The sequence below is a fragment of the Rhipicephalus microplus genome, chromosome X, assembly GCF_043290135.1.
Source record: "Rhipicephalus microplus isolate Deutch F79 chromosome X, USDA_Rmic, whole genome shotgun sequence".
In the NCBI taxonomy this organism is placed as follows: domain Eukaryota; kingdom Metazoa; phylum Arthropoda; class Arachnida; order Ixodida; family Ixodidae; genus Rhipicephalus; species Rhipicephalus microplus.
In genome coordinates, this window is record NC_134710.1 from 230686187 (window position 1) to 230706213 (window position 20027).

At 45.2% G+C, this 20027-nt stretch overlaps 1 protein-coding gene across 4 annotated transcripts in view; it reads left to right on the forward strand.

The window, feature by feature from the left end:
* LOC119187843 (large proline-rich protein BAG6) overlaps window positions 1-17422 on the forward strand; it is a 233953-nt gene extending 216531 nt beyond the window's left edge. For 3 of the 4 annotated variants that reach the window (XM_037435931.2, XM_037435932.2, XM_075878767.1), the window contains 4 exons: window positions 3750-4132; window positions 5874-6029; window positions 12796-12903; window positions 16609-17422. In XM_037435931.2, coding sequence (XP_037291828.1) covers window positions 3750-4132; window positions 5874-6029; window positions 12796-12903; window positions 16609-16872 — 911 coding nt within the window. In that variant the 3' untranslated portion in view covers window positions 16873-17422. Of the gene's footprint in view, window positions 1-3749; window positions 4133-5508; window positions 5659-5873; window positions 6030-12795; window positions 12904-16608 lie in introns of those variants that run through there. The other variant, XM_037435933.2, reaches the window with a different exon arrangement.
* The last annotated feature ends 2605 nt before the right edge of the window (window positions 17423-20027 follow it).

Consider the following 20027-nt stretch of genomic DNA (forward strand, 5'->3'; position numbering starts at 1 on the left):
CCGCGCCAGGTTTTCTCTGGCTGGGCCCTGTGCGAGGCTCCACTTTGCTCAGTGTACATTATTAGCGATTCGAGGCAGTAGTGTCTAGCATGGCATCGAAGAAGTGCAACCCCTTGTCGATTAAGAAAAAGCAAATCGACATAACGAATGAACTTGGACTGCCAGCGTCTACTGTGAATACCGTGGTGTCGAAGCGAAAGAGATTTCGATCAACGCCTTGGTATTCGGCAGCGCAACAAAGCAAGCCCATAGAGCTTGCCATGGGGAGCTGGAGGAAGCGCTATTGAAGTGGTTTAAGCAAGCACGCACCTCCAGAGTTAACTTCGATGGCAGCGTGCTTAATGGGCAATTGTTTCAGCAGGTGCAGTTTTTGGCAGCAGCTTGCATCATAGGACGCAGAGGGCAGCAAAGACGACCCTGTGACATGCGTATCTGACATCGGTGACGATGCATCCTTTGCCGAGTTCGTCTTGATAGACCACAACGTCCTGACTTGCATGCTACAAAGTTTTGCCGTGATTGTCGCAGAGGTTTGGTGGGGGAGGGGGGATGCAGCAAAGGAGTGGGAGACGAGGCACCGGAAGACAGCGGCGAGAACGAAAGCGTGCGCCACCAGGTGAACTTCGTTGAAGCCCTTGCTAGACTGGAAGCTTTTGAAAGCTTCCTTTGCAGGAAAAACAATGAAGATGCAGACAAGGGTCTGCATCTTCATTGTGTGCAGAAGGAGCTTTTCTTGTCCATAGGTGAGAGGCAGGTGCAGAAAATTACTGATTGAGAAATGTTTTTTGCTCTTACACCTCTACATGGACTTGTCAGCCTCAGATCGTACCTTTTTCTGGATCATGCGTTTATTTTCCACATTTTTTTTTAGAAAACGTATCAAGGTATTCGTATGGGAAGCATATGGGACTGGTGTATACATATATTGTTACCAATAAATATAGCACTTGGTACTATACAAACTATATATTTAGGGCGAACCTGTGCCCGTAAACTCAAAACTAAAATGGTCAGCCAAAATGTCCCTTGCTCACAGACTCCAACTTTGTCGGTCTCTTCCTCTTCACCTTGAGTCTCGTGCTGGTCCAGTGGCGTAGCATCGTGGCCCGTGCTGGACAGATTTCCATGGCGCGGCTTTCTTGCTACTTGTGTGGCGGCTTTTACGAACGCAAATTGTTGCGCGCATCTTCTGCGAATCTCGATCCGTGGCAATATCAAACTCTCGCACAGCGGAACATTCGCTATATTGAGCACTGCGCCGAGCCAAAGCCCTGAAAGTGCATCAAGTTTCAGATTCCTTTTCGCGTGCAGGTGATGAAGAGGCAGTGTTATTCATCGCGCTGATCTAATTCATTGTGTAGTGCTTGTGAGTGCACCAGTAAGTTTGATGCGCGATCTGCAGATTTTAATTTTTAATGTGTGGTCATGACATTTTTGGAAGAGTCCAGTCGTCGAGGGCACCAAAACAAGAAAGTGAAATGACTTGGCGACATTGTTCCGATGTTTGCATTCCCTTCATTGTTTTTGTGCAGGTTGGCATGTGGGTTCGAAAAGAATAGCCTTCGAGATGTGCAACCTCGTGTCGTATATTTAGTGTTTTCATAGCATGTTTTAGTTTTAGAACGAAAATCCCGGAGGCTTCACTTTTCCTAGCTTTTTGCGCCAATGCAGTGGCTACCTACAACAAAGTCACTAGAGACATTGCTATTCTGACAACTATTCAATACAGTGTGTGTCACTTGCTGATATGAAAGCAACTCGCCATTGCTGCATTGGCCTGACAAAATACTTGCCGCACTTTTTCACAATCTGGTGCTGAGCGAGCTCAAAGAAATGTCGCTGCGCAAGTGCAAACGCATGCATACATTACAGTGAGTGGTGCTGACGAAGTGAGCTTAGTAGGCGGTGCACTGCACGCAACCAGCTTGTTAAACTCAGCTTGACAATCCAGCAGGTGGCGTATTTTATATGTAACTGCACCGGTTTTTGCTACGTATTGCGTACAAACATCCGTCAGCTGTGCCTCTGTCGACAACGTCGGCATGTATTCTTTGTCAAAGTTATCAAATAATTTGATGATAGTGCATGGTCAATTGAATGTGTCGAAATGTTTTTCACGCAGTGGCAAATAAAGTATTCTTTGTCAAAGTTATCAAATAATTTGATGATAGTGCATGGTCAATTGAATGTGTCGAAATGTTTTTCACGCAGTGGCAAATAAAGAAAAAACAGTACACTTTTGGTAATGTTACAATAGCATTGTCGCATATATTTCTCTGTTTCTTACGGCAAAGCGTGTGAGGCTATGGAATTTTGAGGCAGTGCGTAATTATGCTGCGATCCTGACAGCACTTTTGTAATCTATCTTGCATGCATCAGACTCGCGTGGCAGCATCTCCTGATATAAAAATGGTCTGTAACTTCGTTGCTGTGATCTCACTGTTTTGTCATTGTCAGTTTACTGCCATTGGTAGGGAGCGCATTGAAAGCGGTCGCAAGGTACCTAAATAGAGCCCTCAGAGCTGTGGCGCCAATAACATAGAATGAAGCAAAAGCTCTGAGAACAGAATGTGCACTTTCAGAGAAGCTCTTCTAAAGGCACGAGTGCTGTACGTAAACTACATATTGTCCCATGTGAAAAATACCCCTATGGCATCTTTATTCAGTGTGCCAAAGGATAAAGCACTCTGAAGGCTCTGGGGGGACAGAGTATATACTCTCCGACAGGACCCTCGGAGATGGAAGGGCTGTACAAGGTCTGTTAGAAAAGTATCTGACCTTATTTTGTTTTTGCAAGCACCTGATGGTTTTGAAACAAGCACGCTTGCATCAGCCGACCTTAAACCTTCATGTGCATGCCTGAATTTTTTCCCCCCTGCCAATAGCGTCAGTCGCTGAGACGCAGCGTTTCAGCGAGGTAATGTGCAGTGCTCTCGTCATTTTTTTATTGCATGAAAAACGACGGAGCGACTGGAACAGTGTTACTGCATCGAATTTTGCCAGAAACTGGGCGACAGCCAAGTGGAAATCATTGGGAAGATCAAGACAGCTTTCGGTGACTACGCTATGGGCCGCACACAAACTAAGGAGTGGTACAACCAGTTTAAAGATGGCTGCACATCGGTGGTTACGGACACCGGCGGCAGCAGCAGCGGTTAACTACGGTGCCACACATGACCCGAGTTGTGATCTCGTAACAGCTTTCGCTGTAAAACAGCCTGTAATAGTGTTTCATGGTGCAGCTGGGATGTAGCCTGCCTTATGTAAACATGGCAGGTAGTTGCATATCTTTCTTGAAATTGCTGTATAAGGTCTTGTTTTCAAGTTGCACTGGTTCAATGTCAATTTTGTGTTATAGATGCATGAGTGATCTATGGTAAATGCACCAACTATATTGGCAACTGTCAGTACTGTGCTGTTTCGCAAGGCGTATGTTACAGCTGTGACCATCAGTGCCAGCATCTTGCACCCGCTCTATGAATGAGTCAACATTTTTGTCAGATACAATTGGTCAAGGTTTATGCTTGCATTAAAAATAGGAGCAGCCTTGAACAGCCGCCTGTAGTTCTTTCCTGTTTAGTGGGTGAGATTCTGGCCCTGGCGTAGCCATGCTTGCTGTGGTTGGCACTAAGCTAGACGAACAAACAAGCCAAAGCTCTAGTATGTGTGGACAACTAATTGAGATGCAATAAGGCGCTGTAATTTTTTACGAGCACTATTTACAGGAAGTTCTTTTAACCTCTTTTCAGGCACAAGAAATTTCGGGCAGAAATTGTTCTCTCTTGTTCAAGTGGCACTCACTGACCTGGTGGCCTTGGCATCATCCTGCTTTGAGGACGGTGCAGAGTCCCTGAATGCAGTCTTTCATGCCAGGATGGATCCCATCTTGTTGGGCCTGAGCCGGAATCTAAGCTGCAAAACTCAAGTTTTCCTCTGTGGCTGGATTGACACCTTCTGGCAAAGAGTCTCTGAAGGCTTGTCATCTTCCGAGGGTGCCACTGCTGCTATTGTTTCAAAATATCTCGTGCAGCATGACAACACAGCAACAAGGGATGCTGCTACTAATACTGATACTATTTCCGACCTAAATGATACCGGTGCATCAAGAACGGATGCTGATCACCAAATTACAGTAAGCGCCTTCAGTTTTGGCTATGCAATATAAAGCTATTTAGTGCATTAAGTGAGCATTCTGCTACAATGAATCTTAAAAATACCATATTTACTTGCTTTAATTGCGCACCCCTAATATTTTGCCAGCTTTATTTTTAAAAATATTTACTGGCATATTTTGCAGTCCCCGACTCGCTCAAGCCAGCTCGGCGGCGCGCACACGAAGAGACTTTGTACACTTTGGATAGATACGCCCCTTGCTAAGCAGGCTAGTGCAGTCAGACATGAAATGAGATGCAATTGTGACGTTCCTTCTTTCGAGGACTCCCAAACTGCTGTTTCTTCAATACTATACTCGAAAACTCAAACCTGTTGATGGGTTGTGAGAATTGCTCAAGCATTTCCCTCCTCCTCCCCATCTCTTTCATCGTCAGAATGCGGACTGTTTTCTGCATCGGAGGTGTGCAAACAGTGCAAGGGCCTGTCGCGCCTCTGTTCCCCTCTTTCACAGCGTCTGCACGCCAACAAACGGGTGGTTGGTTTCGGAAGTTTAGGTTGCGCCAATGGTCCATTGCGTTTTTACAGTTTTCTTGGGATGGGCTACCCTTCACGGCAAGGAGAGGCGTGCGAGGGCCTGTCACACCAACTGTTCCCCTCGTTCTTTGCACTTGGGTTTAGCCCAATTCATTCAGAAGTATTGAGTTCTGTCCCCTTCCCTCCTTCTTCTAGCACTGGCCCGGGATAGTTTTTAAAGGAACCGAGAACTGCCGATGGAGGCGAAAACGCTTGAGGCCCGTGTGCTTACGTTTAGGTGCATGTTAAAGAACACCAGATGGTTGAAATGTCCGGAGCCCTCCGCTACGGAGTCTTTCACAATCATATGGTGGTTTTGGGATGTTAAACTCTAACATTTATATAATATTGTTATATTAACTTAAAATGCGATGACTTTACTGATGGAAAGGTTGTCCATTACATTGACTCAAACCAACCCTGTTCTTTTCGTGGGATGTGGATTTATATTTTCATTTCTTAATTAAAAGCCTGAAATGCATAGGAATAGGAATTTCTGTGAAAGCAGGACAACAGCTTTCACAAATCGCAAGAAGCGCTGGGGGCATTGCTGGAGGAAAGGTACGTCTATGCTTAGAGCCTTTCAAATCTCAAAATACTGCTTGTAAAATAACTACATTCTTTTGGGAACTACTGCAACTACAAACACTACGAAAGATGAGGTTTCTGTCACGCCGTATCAAAATGGGTCGAGAAAAACAAGTTGTCTGTCCTTTTAAGAGCTTAGCTTAGGCTCCCATTAATTGCTAGCGGACAGTTGGCCACCCTGTCTAGCAGCTATTTCACAGAGAATTGTTTATGCCCGCTGCTTCTTTTTTCCAGGCTCTTAAATCGCCAGGTGGGGACAAGTAGAGTTGGGCACCATGGTCACATAAACGAAGTCACAAGATGACGAAACTTACTCCTGAGGTGCCATATAAGTATATGTATGCGTATGCATCCATATAATAAAAGGTTTTTGTGATACAGAAATTCGTTTTTTGTCTTCTTAATACTTTCTCTCGCGGTGTGTGTGTGTGCGTGTGTGCGCGGTCACTGCATGTGTGTGCGTGTCTTTCTTTAGCCAAGATGTACATGCATTTCTTGTTATTTTTGTCTCCTTCAAGGTCCACATGTGTTTTCTTTGCTGGGCATAAAGTTTAGATTTTTTCTTAAGGGTAAATAAAAAAAGTGTCACTGTTTTGCAGAATCAGACTTCTGCTGAGCAAGGGGCTCAAAGTCTAAACAATGGGGAAGCTGCAAGCATAACTCCAGAGAATCGGCCATTAGCACCACCATTGGATGAGGAGCCGCTCCCCCCTGTCATCTTGGGTTCAGAACCATGGCATGCATCAGTACCATCGGTAAGGAGTAATTTTGATGGCTTCAGGGATGAAACAATGTACTATCTGTATTTCCTTGCATAGTTATTTGCATTACAAAATACAGTGTATATTGCGATGCCATTTTAATGTAATCAAGGTATAATGAATGAAACCACTTTCTTGTAAAATTTTATTGAACTACACCAGCCTGCAAAGCAAAGTGTGCGTTTTTACATTTTCTATCATTCATATTTTTTGCGACATAATTATGCCGGACAAATTTCGTAGAGGGCTTACTCCATTTTGAAGCCATACTGTTTTTGAAAAGTACACCACAAGTTTTTATAGAGGTAGAAACTTAAGCTTTCCATTAAATATGTTGTTCCTTTGAACTTACCAAGAAAGGATGCTTAAACGGCCCCTAAACCACCCAGAAGTCAAAATTCAATTCTGGTAAGGAAGTTGTGTGCGAGCGTACCACGACCACAAAGCCGTGACAATTTTTTGAAATGATGCCGTAATAGTGGAATCAGAGGTGTTTATCTAAATGCAGTCTCTCCTTCGCTACCCTCTATTAGTATCCTCTCCCAAAGCTGATCTGCCCTCTTGCCGAGCGTCCCTCCCAACCTTGCGCGGCATACGTCATTGCTGATGTGCTGCTCAAAACACTGTCTACTTTCGGTTGCCCTGACGCCGTCCATCGGTCTACTCCATCAATTGCCTGCTTGTTGGCGAACCGCTGCTGCCATGCCGGCCCATGCTTACATGAATTGTGCAAGTGTCGTCCCTGTGTTACAGCCGCAGTAGCTGATTTGCAAGCGCACGCATGCACGTGGGCAACATGACAAACAACAAGCAGCATGAACATCTGCTTGCAGACTAACCAGAAGTCGTAGGCTCTTGCTCGACCAATCACAGCATCAATGTGCTGCGCATCAGAGATTCAATTTTTCGACGTCATGCGGAAGCCGGAAAGATTCGGAGAAGAGGAGAATTCAGTGATCCCACTCCTTCCTCAACTGCGCCAAAGTGCACCACGTCATATTTATTGCGCTGTCCTGATAATATCAATGGAAGTTGCACCAAAATGCGCCAACGTCTGATTTGGGAGTGTCTATTTACGGCAATAGCCACACCGGTGCGTCAGTTCATGTGCACCTTGTTCTCGGAGCCACCAAAGTCTCAATCACGTACCTATTTCATTACACTTAAGAAACAGCGGTCGTGCGTGTGTCTTACAATCCACGTTATGTTTGGTGCAGATGCGACTCTGCTGTTCAAGTCTGCTTAACGGTGAAATGCGCTCTCCGCAAAGGCCCATGATGTCTAGTCCAATCGGTAGGGTGAAACTGTGGCGACGTATAATCGGTGGACGTCGTTTGAAAAGTTCCACGGCATGTATTAAAGCAATTTTCACTAATATTAACTGCACGCGTTCTGCCAGAATGTCTGCCACTTCTATTTCTGGACATCGCTATCTAATTTTCTAAGTTTTGTGTCCACAGAACAACACGTGAATGGGGGGGAACGCGTTGGCACTTTTTCTCTAATATACTTCATCAATGGATTGTCAGAAGAGCTTTTCATAATTCCTTACACCAACACATCCTCATTGAAAAGACCCTAAAAGACCTTCCCTTTAGAACTCAAGGTTACTAGGGTTCAAATTGAAAATTCTCGTTTGTTTTCTTTTGAAATGCCATCTCATCAATAAAAGCATGCCTCCTGGCCGGGGCATCAACAATGTGAGATTGCTGGCCGCTCTGGTATTGCAAGGCCTGTGAATTAATCGGCTACCCCTTGTTACACATCCGCCCCTCCCTTTACGGGGGTCAGTAGCTGATGGTAAAAAGGGAAGGGGGGGATATTACGGCATCCCATTCATTGCTTTGTTTTGAAAGGAATGGTAAAGGGGAGGCTGCTGCGTCGCTTGAAGTGTGCAGTCGCTGGTGCAAGCTATGTCTTGAGCTATCTTGAGGCATAATGAAACTGCTCGTAAACTTTTTGTGCTACTAACCTTTGCTTTGCGTTTAGATAACTGACAGCACAAAAACCGCTTCGGTAACTGGACTGATCATTGTCCCTTTAGCAAGTGTTCTTTTGAGTAATCCAAAGGTACAATTTGTTACTTCCACTGACGCTCTTAGCAAGGAATGTGATATACCAACAAATTTTATTTTTGTGCCAAATAATAAAGCTCGATGTCATCCATAAGAAGCGCTAGTGGCAGGATTGCCATTTTCAAGGTCCGCGCACTCGCAGCAACTTGCTGCATGCGCAGTGTTTGATATCCGCGCCTTCGGTGACTAGAGACCCTCAGAACGTCTCTTGCACGCTGATGCACATACAGATAAAATCTGACTTCTCTAGAGTGCCCAGCCGGCCGCTCCAGCTGGCGTTTTCTCCAGAAATACGAGAGACGCCGTAATGATAAAAAAAATGCATATACTGCATGTTAGGCCCTTGTGCTATAATGTAAGCATCAACGGAAGCTTGTAGCAAACGTGAGATAGAAGTTACGGTCAACAACAGTGTCGACAGGCATACGCTCCGCTGCTCTAGACAAATGTGATTCTATCTGTACAGTACCAATGGCACGTACGAATGGACCTCCTAGATGGTGCGACGATGGTGTGGCCTGTGATCAAGGCTTATATGGCCGCTCTAGAAAGTGAAGCACTTTTCTCAGTCTGTTCGCGTTGAGAGTACAAGGTAGAAGAGTATACCAGCTGTGAATAGCGCTCGCGCCAGCGATCACACAATTAAAGTCGGAGTTCATAACAACGCCCCTCCCCCCCCTCGTGTTCTTAGCTCCTTTCTGCTCCTTGGACATAGGTGGTGCATTCGTCTCTGCTTGATTAACGATTGATTGGAGGCCTGGCACGCGGGGGTGTTCTTATCGCATCCACAGTGCAAAAGAAATGGGTCGGTTTTTCTTATCCCTGCCTTAGCCACGTTTGTCGCCCCCGCTCACGTGCTTTGACCTGCGTGTAAAACACATGATGCGCTAGGGGATGTTATCGACTGGGATATTACACAAAACATGCACAACCAGTGGCCTAGCTAGGGGGGGGGGGGCACACCTGGAATGTGCCCCCCACCTCTGAAATTTTCTTCGCCATGGCATATGTAGCGCACAATGACCTTTTACCTGTGCCCAAGGGGCAACTCCCCTCTCCCAATTTTCGTTAAATTACACCTCTGGCGACGGCAAAAACCAGTCGAGAATGTCTATATAGTTGCTATTTCATTAAAAACAAAATGGCTCTTGCCTTTGAGTCGCCTAAGGCATATGGATAAGATATCCTGCGAGTTTTTTTTATGCACTGCTTTCTAGAGGACACGGGAGGGGTTTTTTGGAGTGTAGAAATAATGCCCTAGACACATAAAATATTGGTGCAAAAAGAAAATGAAGTTTGTTAAATTGTGTAGTTTCAGCACAGAGATGAGTGCTGGATGAGGCTGGCTTTCCGAGACTAGCTGAATGACGTCGTATTACGCCCAGCAGTCTAAACGTTTGTCTACCATATCTGCTGATAACCACATAGGCATATTTCAATCAATCAATCAGTTTATTATCATGTCATAAAAGGATGTTACAGGGAGTAAAATATACAGAAGAGGGTCCCAAAGTACAAGACTGCAACGGGACCCTAATATTTGTCTTATTACATGAAGTACAATTTTATTCAACCAGTATTCTGTTTATTTGCTATGAAAATAATGACTAAACAAGTTTTTCTAGAATGCTCAACAGCATGATGCTATTATTCTTGCATCACCAATTGAAATAGGGAGTGCATCTAAGATGATTGGCCCCATAAAATTTACAATGAATCTAAATATTTTAGCTTTTCACAGAAGCCTCTGAATAATTTTTCATGTTCTTGAATGTAAAGGCAACTAGCTTCTCCTCCCGGATTTGAAATTATTTGCTTCAAAATGGAAAATCTTGCTGCTCTAAAGGGCTCCAAAATGAAAATTTTGCTGCTCCGAAAATCGCTCCAAATCTGAACACCTCGATAGCATCACTGGGCATTTTTTCCTAAAATTTTGAACGCATTCCACATGTAGAATCAATGATTGCGATGGCATTCTGCACAGAGTGCACAGAAACCACTTTTTACCACCGATCAGGCATCAGCAAGGTGCCCATATATTCTTATTGTTAAACGCTGACCCTGCCTCCGCAACCCTCTAGTTGCCGCTTCCCCCCCCCCCCCCCCCATGGATGCTGAAAGGAAAGCTGTTTCCTTCCTCCGTGCCCCAACTGCTTTTTGTTAAGCACCCCTCCGTCCTTTGTCACCCCGCTACTCTGAGCACCCCGCATCGCCAGACGAGGCCAGTGTTTTCACACTGCCCTGTTATTAACTGCTGGTACTGTCGTTGGCGCCACCGACCTTGAGTGACCAGACCATTTGCCAACATCGTCGGCCACCGACTCTATCCAATAGTCTGCGTCTGCTGCACGCGCGTACGCTACCCCAACGACTCTGATAATTTGCGATTCGTTTCCTGTTTAGGACTTGTTCTCGCTCACTTCGCACTCGCTCAGCATGCCTTCCACGCGTGTGCGAAAGTGCGAAAACGGTTGTTGATTTGCGCGGAACGAATCGCGAAATATCGAAGTTCGTGAGGCCACACAAAATCGCCGGCGCAACAAAACGATTTTTTGACCACGGCCGCCGATTCTTTGAACACCACCGCACGCATCAATCTAGGCGGCTATGCTTTGACTTCTGCGCGCACAGGCACTCTTTCAAGTTTTTCTACGTGCGAGTTTCGCGGACCTTTCAAGCAAGCTACCCGCCCCGCCACGGTGGTCTAGTGGCTAAGGTAGGTGGCTGCTGACCCGCAGGTCGCGGGATCAAATTTTGGCTTTGGCAGCTGTATTTCCGATGAAGGCGGAAATGTTGTAGGCCCGTGTACTCTGATTTGGGTGCACGTTATAGACCCCCAGGTGGTCGAAATTTCCGGAGCCCTCCATTACGGCGTCTCTCAAAATCATATGGTGGTTTTGGGACGTTAAACTCCACAAATCATCATCAAGCAAACTACCAAACCTGCCTCCTTCCCGTGTGTTGTGATTTTCAAGGTCGCCCTCCTGCCGCATCCTCCCCTCTCTTTATTGCAACTCCTTGCCCTTCTTTCGCAAATGTGCTCTCTTCTCTTGATCACAACCCCTTCGCCCGTCTCCACCGCTCCGCGACGCCAGCCACGCTGGCTCGAATTAGTTTTGTTTTCTAACTGCAAACGGGCCCAGAGATGTTTCAGGCGTTCTGGCATGTGTGTCGCAAGGGGCGCATCTTGCTCGCTCTTGATGTGCGTGGGTGGTCATGATGGCCGACAGGAGGACTAGCACCCTTTTTCCTGCTGCTTTTCCTGTTACCGCTTGGCTTGAGCGTAATCCACGCGTTAGGTGCAGCGTTGCGGAGCGCTTGCTCATAGGTGTCGACCACTTGGCAGCAAACTTGCCGCTTCAAGCGTCCCGGTATTCAGCTGTGGAGATGGTGAATATTTCTTTGGTGCCGGTGATGGCTACATGCACGCGAAACTGTTTTCGCGAGGCCGACTTCGTCGGCGTCGGACCCGGTGCCGAGCCTAAAGCTTCCGAACAGGACCACTGCGGCGGCGATTTGTGGCAGCGTGTCGTCGACTCCGACCTGGGAGAGCGGGGGTAGCACATCTGTTGCGATGGTTTAATTACAGCCTATGATGATGCCGGCACTGTGGAACCTTGCATGGATTGAGGCATTGTGAATGAAGTACGTAGCGAGAGCGATTTGGAGGAATCGGGTTGCGAGAACAACGAAACTTTGCAGCCAGTGCCTCATGCAGCTTTTGCCATGGGCCTTGGCGAACGAGCACCCTGCCGTTTTAAATTAACTTGAGACCGCCCTTATCGCATCTGCTCTTCGAAACACGTGATCACAGACTTTTTGGGACAAAAAAAAGTTTGTGTTTTCACTCGCAACTTATTTTTAAGAGCTGTTTCATTTACTACGCACTTCAGGATACAGAGAACGGATGCCGCGGCACGCTCAGATTCGTTTAAGCAGGCTCAACTGTATATTCATACATATACATATATGTGAGTGGCGGTGGCGGCGGCGGCAAAAACTGACTGAGACTGTCCATATAATTGCTCCCGCAACAAAAAGTCAGAGCCAGTTTACTGGCTCTGTAACACGCATATGTATGTCTATATAGCTGTACAAAGATCTGCTACTGAGCAAAAACGGGTGCCATTTCATTATTGAAACACACCGCTTGCTGCTCCATGTGGCCAGTCATTCCTAGCTTCCTAGCTGATTGTTTGCAGTATCTGGACTACTAAGCAAATGCCGTGGGGTATTCTGCATACACGGTATGCTCCTGATTGTTCATGGGTTCCATGGATGCAGTACCCGTGATGGTCAGTTTCCGTATTTAACAAGTAAGATTATTAAGCACCAGGCAATGTTCCTTTACTTGGTGTTCAGAAAAAGATCATTGCACAGTGCTCACTGTAGTCAAGAACGAATTACGCACACACTTGCCAGGCCAAGAATACAGCATGCTGCATTAAGTTTTTGATGAAATGTTATTGACTGCTTGGTTATTCACCTCATCTAGGAATGGGAGGTGTAGAGAAGGCAGAGTAACGGATGCTTGCACAGTGGCAATGACATGCGCTTTAAACATGACAACTTAGCAACTTCCAGTATTTTCTTGTTGTCTCTCTGAAGTTTTCTTGTGTAATATTATCTCTTTATCGTGGTTTCCGTCTGAGCTAAAAGTTGTGTATCATTCTTTTGAAATAAAGGAATGGGTGCCCATCATCACAAGGGATATTCAGAGGCAACGACGTCAGGCAGCACAGCCTCCATTCAGTGATGCCTACATCTGTGGAATGCCTTCAAAGCGGAGAAAGGTGGGCCAAGAAGTAATTTTCTATACCTAGGTTATTTTCACTACTTTCATTCATTTGGCATCAGTGCTTTCCCGCCTACAATAAAACATTTAAAGCGTTATCGTAGTTGTGTTGCTTTGCATGTGTAGACTGTCCGTCATATATATAAACCCTTCACATATTTGAATACATTTAGGGCTTACATTTCTTGCAGCCCCTGCTAAGACTGCCTTATTCTTATAGAAACAAGTTGCTTCTGAAAAAGGCCCGATGCACGACCCAATAGACACGCCCTTGCTCTGAACAGTAAACAATAATTTACTTGGGCCTAAGTTGATTCGAGATCAAATTGCACCTAAGCAAGAAAATTTCATAACCTTATTTAAGACTGCTTGGTTCTGAAAATCAATCTCATGCACGTCCCGAATTCTTTCAATGGTCTTTATTACTAGCTCTCACAGAATGGGACATTCTGACTTCAGAAGAACAGGTTCTGTGTAATGATGGTTACTGCCTCAAGAAAATTATGATTCTTACCGCTTCGTCGGTATGGAGGGCCCTGCCGCGGTGGTCTTGTGGCTAAGGTACTCAGGTCGCGGGATCGAATCCCGGCTGTGGCGGCTGCATTTCGATGGAGGCAGAAATGTTGTAGGCCTGTGTGCTCTGATTTGGGTGCATGTTAAAGAACCCTAGGTGGTCAAAATTTCCGGAGCCCTCCATTATGGCGTCTCTCATAATCATATGGTGGTTTTGGGACTTTATACCCCACATATCAATCAATCAATTGAAATTAATCAATGAAAGCAATGAGATACGAGGTTGCTCGACCATCCTATTTTTGCTGCTGCAACGGGTGAAAGCTTAATAAATGGGAAAGGAAGTGTGCTTACATTGGGAAAGAAAGTAGTGTACACATTATTAATTATTGGTATCCATTTTTAAAAAATACTCCTTATTCTTGCTTGGAAACGAGAGGGTAGGAAGAAAGTTTCCAGAATACGCTAGCTTTTTCAAGGATCCCCTAAAGAAAATAAGGCATGAAAGGCTTCTCAAGTAAGGCAAAGATATGGTCTGAGGTAAGGAGCGTTTCAGAATATGGGCCATAGCATTTGTACTTGTTGAAAGCAAAATATTTCAGATTTAAATTTTCTCGGGAAATGTTGACCACGCAAGAATTCCTTCTCTGCTACAGAACTATGAATTTATTGCCTGAGTGCTGCTCCAAAACAAAGCCTGCTTCAACTCCTGAAAATGCTAACACTTGTGCTGTGTTTTTCTTCTGTGTTCACCAACAGTTCGCACTTCTTGTATATCTTGTAGTTTAGTGTTTGCTATCATCTTGTACAGCTTTAGTTTGTTGCGCTTATTTCACTGTTAGGAAAATTTACCTTCTTCATTCTGATTGCAGTAGACTCTCCTTAAACAAATCTTGAAGGTACCACGAGAATATTTTTGTGTAAAAGGAGTTCTATTTATTCGGAGATCAACAATGGTGGAGAATCGGAGTATGAAAGCAATCGGGCTGGAGGCAGTTGTTCCATTGAAGCAGCAGTTCTGTTCAACAAATATTCGTTTACTGAGAGTCTGTTGTATAGAGCAGTATCTGGAAGGGTTAAATTAAAAAAAGCTCCTGTACATTTTCGGCACACTTATCATATGGGAATACAGTCTAGACAGCTGAAAAATCTGCTAATTGTCAAGTGTAGCGGTGAACTTTCAATAAAAGATTGTTGCTTTCTGTTCTAAAAAGTGGGTATGATTAAATATCTGGGGAATAAAAAATAAATACAATAAATGACAATATGTGAATAAATAAAGGTATGTAAAAAAATGGTGTTTCTAATAACATAATTGAGCGGCAACACACCAGCCTCTGTTCTCAGAATGGAGAAATTCGATTTAATGTCAGGTGTGCAAAATAACAATTTGTCATAACTTTGCATTTATCTGAGCTCATGATGCTATACATGGTTAAATTGATCGAATTAATGTTGTGAAAGCCGATTTGCAAAGCATTTTTCACTTCAGTAAAGTGTACATGCTTTCAGTCAGTTGGGGTGGAGAAAGCAATTGAGTACTAAATCTACAAGATGCAAAACTTTGCTGAAGGCTGTACAGTGTAGATTTTTATGGCTCTCTCGCTGGTCATTGAACACGTATCAGTGTTGCCCACAAACTCTAAAGGTTAGGCTGAATTTCAACAAACTGTAATGCGACAGAACCATTCACATGCTAGTTGAGCACTTAAAGGTGTATTAATGAGATCTAACAGACAATTTTGCCAAGGAAAGTATAGGGGATGTTATATGAGGTCATTGTAATGTAAATGTGAAGAAAGAAAAATGTCAGGCCTACGCGTAAGGCGCAGCACAGTGACAGCGAAAGCTACAAGAGTGGCCTTTCAGAGCCTTTTCAGAACACTCATTGGCTAACTTGCTTGACACCCACTAGGGCATTAATAATAAATTTTCTTGGGTAGTAAGCCGGTATTCGCTAAACACTTGCAAGGAATTTTGTGCCAATTGTTCATGCACGACGATAAGGAATTATGGCTTAAGTGGGTATGCGCCACAGTTAATAGGGTAACAAGAACAAGATTTTGTAATGGGTTGGAGCATTGGGCGGCCCAGTCTTTACGCTATTCACATTGTGCGACGACTGGTTGTTCTTTCACTGTTTTAAAACTCTAAGTCATCAAGCCAGCCTAAGACATCAAGCCGGCCTTAGGCAAGTTTGCCAACAAGTCACAAGTACCCGCGCGTAGCTCAGTGGTAGAATACTGGGTTGGCCCCCAGCGAACCCGGGTTCGAGCCCCACTGTGTCATTGGTGCTAGGTTTTTTTTTTTTCTAATTTTGCTCGATGTGGTTACGGACACCGGCAGCGGCGAGGGACAAACTGCGGGTGACCCGAGTTGTGATCTCATAACAGCTTTCGTTGTAAAAAGTGGACGAAAAGATAACATGCAGTGGGCAGAGACCAAACCTACGACCTTCGAATAACGCATCTGATGCTCTATTAACCCAGCTACCATGGCAGCTATTCCCCCCCCCCCCCATCTACTTTATAGAGTATGTATGTGCATTAGACATGGGGGCATGAGTCAGCGCCGCATCATGATGGCGAGTCTGGAACGGACTTTTTTCTGCCTATCTGGTGTCGCATAGCACGTGATCTTATTACGAGCTGGGAGTTGAGCCATAAATACCTCGTATACTACGTGGAGGCACCGAGTTTGCCGGAACGAGACCCTCGCTATATGAATATAGCTCCCACGGTTAATGCACATACATACCTTAGAGTGGACGTGGGGATAGCCGCAGTAGTAGCAGAGTTGGTAGAGCATCGGACGCGTTATTCGAAGGTCGCAGGTTTGGTCCCTGCCCACGACAAGTTATCTTTTCGTCCACTTTTCTTTTTTCACATTTACATTATAATTACCTGATATACCATACCCTGTACATTCCTTGGCATGATCGTCTGGTAGATTTCATTAATATTGTGTCTAACAAAGAAAACGAGCCCTTATATGTACACTTGTTTCCTCTCTCAGAGGTGTGTATAATTCAGTAAGGCCTGTTATTGACTGACTGCCTGCAATACATGATTTTTTTGAAAGTGTAATGAACACAAGCTTTCACTAGTTCAATATAATGTGATGAAATGGGCAGCTTGACAAAAGCCCAATCCTATGTAGTGATGGAGAAACTGTTGTTTTGTGATTGCAGATCACGAATGGCAGCAGTGCAGCAGTTGAGAACGCTGTCTCCTTGACTGGGGCATTGCAGCGTGCTGTGCAGCGTGCTGGCGTACGGCCCCCCCGCAGTGGCATGGAAGCATTTTTGTCAGAGGCTCGCCAAAACCCCTCTCTTCAGGCAACTCACAAGTTGCAGTTTCAACAAGCCGTACGGGAGCGACTCTCCTCCGACCCAGATTTTCGGGCTGACCGCTTTCCTAATGCCCACAAGTTCTACTGTAGCTCAGACCCATAGTGTGTCTGGGAAATGGGGGTGAAATGAGGGAAGGAGGGAGCCACTGCCTTGATAGCCTGCTTGACCCACAGAGTCGGCAAGCTACGTTAGCTTAAGGCATCTGTAATGGCACTTTGACTTGGGTGAGTTGGTACATAATTGGATAGGCTTCCGCGCGATATAGACGAAGACCATAGGGGACACACAGAACAGCGCTCGTCTGTGTGTCTCTTATGGTCTTCGTCTAAATTGCGCTGAAGCATTTCCAATCTGTGAGGGCCCTTTGTTCGTGTAATTTGTGCTGTCACTGGTGAAAATGCCGTTCTTCTAGGTCATTGAAATAAATAGAGCCTGTGCCACTGCGGGCATTGCAAGGCTGTCATAGGAAAATGGTTAAAGAGTGCTGTACAAAGGTGTTCACTTTACCCTTCTATACACCTAGTTGTGGTACCAGTTGTCACCTGCCTTCCGTGGCAGCTAATGCTGTAAGAAACAACTACGCTCTACAATAGATTTGAGTGAAAAGAGCCTTTAAGCTTTATATAGAAAAAATGGATGTTTAAATTTGAAACGTGAGAAAACTGCCCCAGCCTTTGCCATTAAATAAAAGTTTTAGAAAGTACAAGTTTCTTAAAAGCCACACCATTACTGGATCAAAAATGATAAAAAGACAATAGAACAAAAACATTTATCAGGCTATCCCAAATAATTGCTGATCTTCGTCACAACCAGTTACCGTTCATTATTGCTGTGTGAACTACAAACAAATGTTACAGCCGAGGCTGAAGCAAGGTTAGGTATTCCGGGATTGCAAGAAGGATATGATAGGGTTATCATGCTCTTCATTTCAACATTCACGTCTGTGCTGAAATCAAAGTAGCACAAAATAAATGGTGCTTTCTCAGAAGTTGTGCAATGGTATATTTCTTTGGTGGTGCCTCATACTTGCTGTGCATCTAAAGCTGTTCTGCTGCAACAGTTGGTTTTGGCACCTAGAACCAGAAGTTGGTCTTGTCATTGTGTTGCTTCCTTATTCTAATTAATTCTGTATGCCCAATTCTGGCACAAAAAGATATGCTCGTAATGTATGCCTGCGCAGGGTGTCCCAGTTAAAGTAAAAGAAAAACGTTACTAACACTAACACAGCTAAAAAAAGTAAAAGAAAAACGTTACTAACACAGCTGAAACCAGCAGCATTTAGTTGCCAGTTCTTCTACACAGTGGTGGTCCAACTGCGCGAACTGCACTATTTTGCTAAAATTTCATCAACTGCGCTAAATTTTTTTAGTCCACCCGTTTACATGGCGTCTGAGCAACGTAAGGATGACTGGATCAGCACTCTTCTGCGATTCCTTTCAGACCCGTCGACTTCTCCATCTTCTCGAACGTTGCGCCGTCAAGCAGCTCACTTTGAGGTCCGCGATGGCCTTTTTTCTCGCAGGAATTACAAGTCCGACGGCCGAAAGTGGTTACTCGTCATACCTCGCCATCTTCGTGCTGCAATATGTTCAGCTTTCCACACTGACCCTCAGTGCGCACATGTAGGCATTTTCAAAACATACGCTCGGCTTTCCTCCCGGTTTTATTGGCGAGGCATGTACACCTTTGTGCACAAATACATTCAGTCATGCCCGCAGTGCCAACGACGCAAAGCTCTACCTCATCATCACGCCTCTGGTCCGATCCGGCCAATCCCTTGCCCAGCCAGGCCTTTTGACCGCGTTGGAATCGATCTGTATGGGCCTCTTCCATTCACGGCTTCCGGAAACCGTTGGATCGTTGTTGCTGTCGACTACTTGACGCGATACGCAGAAACAGCCGCTTTGCCTGCTGCCACAGCACGCGACGTATGATCATTTCTCCTGCGGAACTTCATTCTCCGTCACGATGCACCACGTGAACTTCTCAGCGACAGAGGACGTGTATTCCTTTTTGAAATCGTCAACCCACTCCTTGCCGAATGCCGTATCATTCACCGAACTACCACTGTCTACCATCTGCAGACGAATGGATTGACGGAAAGATTCAACCGTACCCTAGGGGACATGCTATCTAAGTATGTTGCCTCAGTCCACTCCGATTGGGACCTCATTCTGCCTTTTGTGATGTACGCATATAACACTGCTCCACAGGCGACTACGGGCTTTTCGCCATTTTTCCTATTATATGACCAAGACCCTACCACCCCGATTCCTTCGAGTCTACGCCTATCTCTGAAGCTGCCCGCCGCGCCGAGGAATGCCGTAAGCTCGCCCAGTCGTTCACAACCATCGACCAATGGAGACAAAAGTCTCGACGTGACAATAACCAGCCATACCCTAACTACCGGACACTCTTGTGTGGCTTTGGGTTCCCGCTGTCTCTACAGGCCTTTCCTCGAAGCTTGTTTCAAAATACCAGAGACTCTACCGCATTGTCTCGCAGACTTTTCACCTGTCACACTGTGTTAACTACATTGTCGAACCCGTTAAGCCATCCACAGACCAGCGCTTTCGTGGTTGTGAAACCGTTCACGTACAGCGGTTGAAACCTTATTACGGTCCGCTTGTACCCTGTTCTCCGCGAGTCGCCAGGATGGCTTTTTCCGACGGGGGACGAAATATAATGTAAATGCAAGGTCAAAAGCGGTAGCAGCGTCGGTACAGAAGCAGCAAGAGCAGGCCGAGTATAGGGGCAGCATCTCGGCAACAACCAAGCAGCCTTAGCTTGCGCCTCGCGAAGACGTGTCGATGTCGCTGCAGTAGTGGGCATTCCTCTTCACTACAGTTCACAGAAAACTTGACATGCTCTGCTCTAAGTGATTCTAAATTTCGTTTGTCTGCTTAAAATTTTCTCTAAAACACGGTTCTTCCTGCTTTGCATCTGCTCGAATACACTTTTTCCTGCTCCGAAAGTTGTGCCAAATTCTTAACTGGCTGGACCACCACTGCCTACACCACCACGATAATCTTGTGTGTTAATTACAAGTAGATGTGAGAGAGAAGTAAACGTTTATTTTCGAAACAGTGCCCCGAGCAAGGCCCGGTGTCACCAAGTAGGTGTGAAACAAATTTTTTAAAGGAACCGACAACTGCCCAGAACATGAAATGAGATGACTTTACTGATGAAAATAATGTCTGTCACCTTGACTGAAACCAACCCTGTTCTTTTCGTGGGATGTGGATTTACATTTTTAT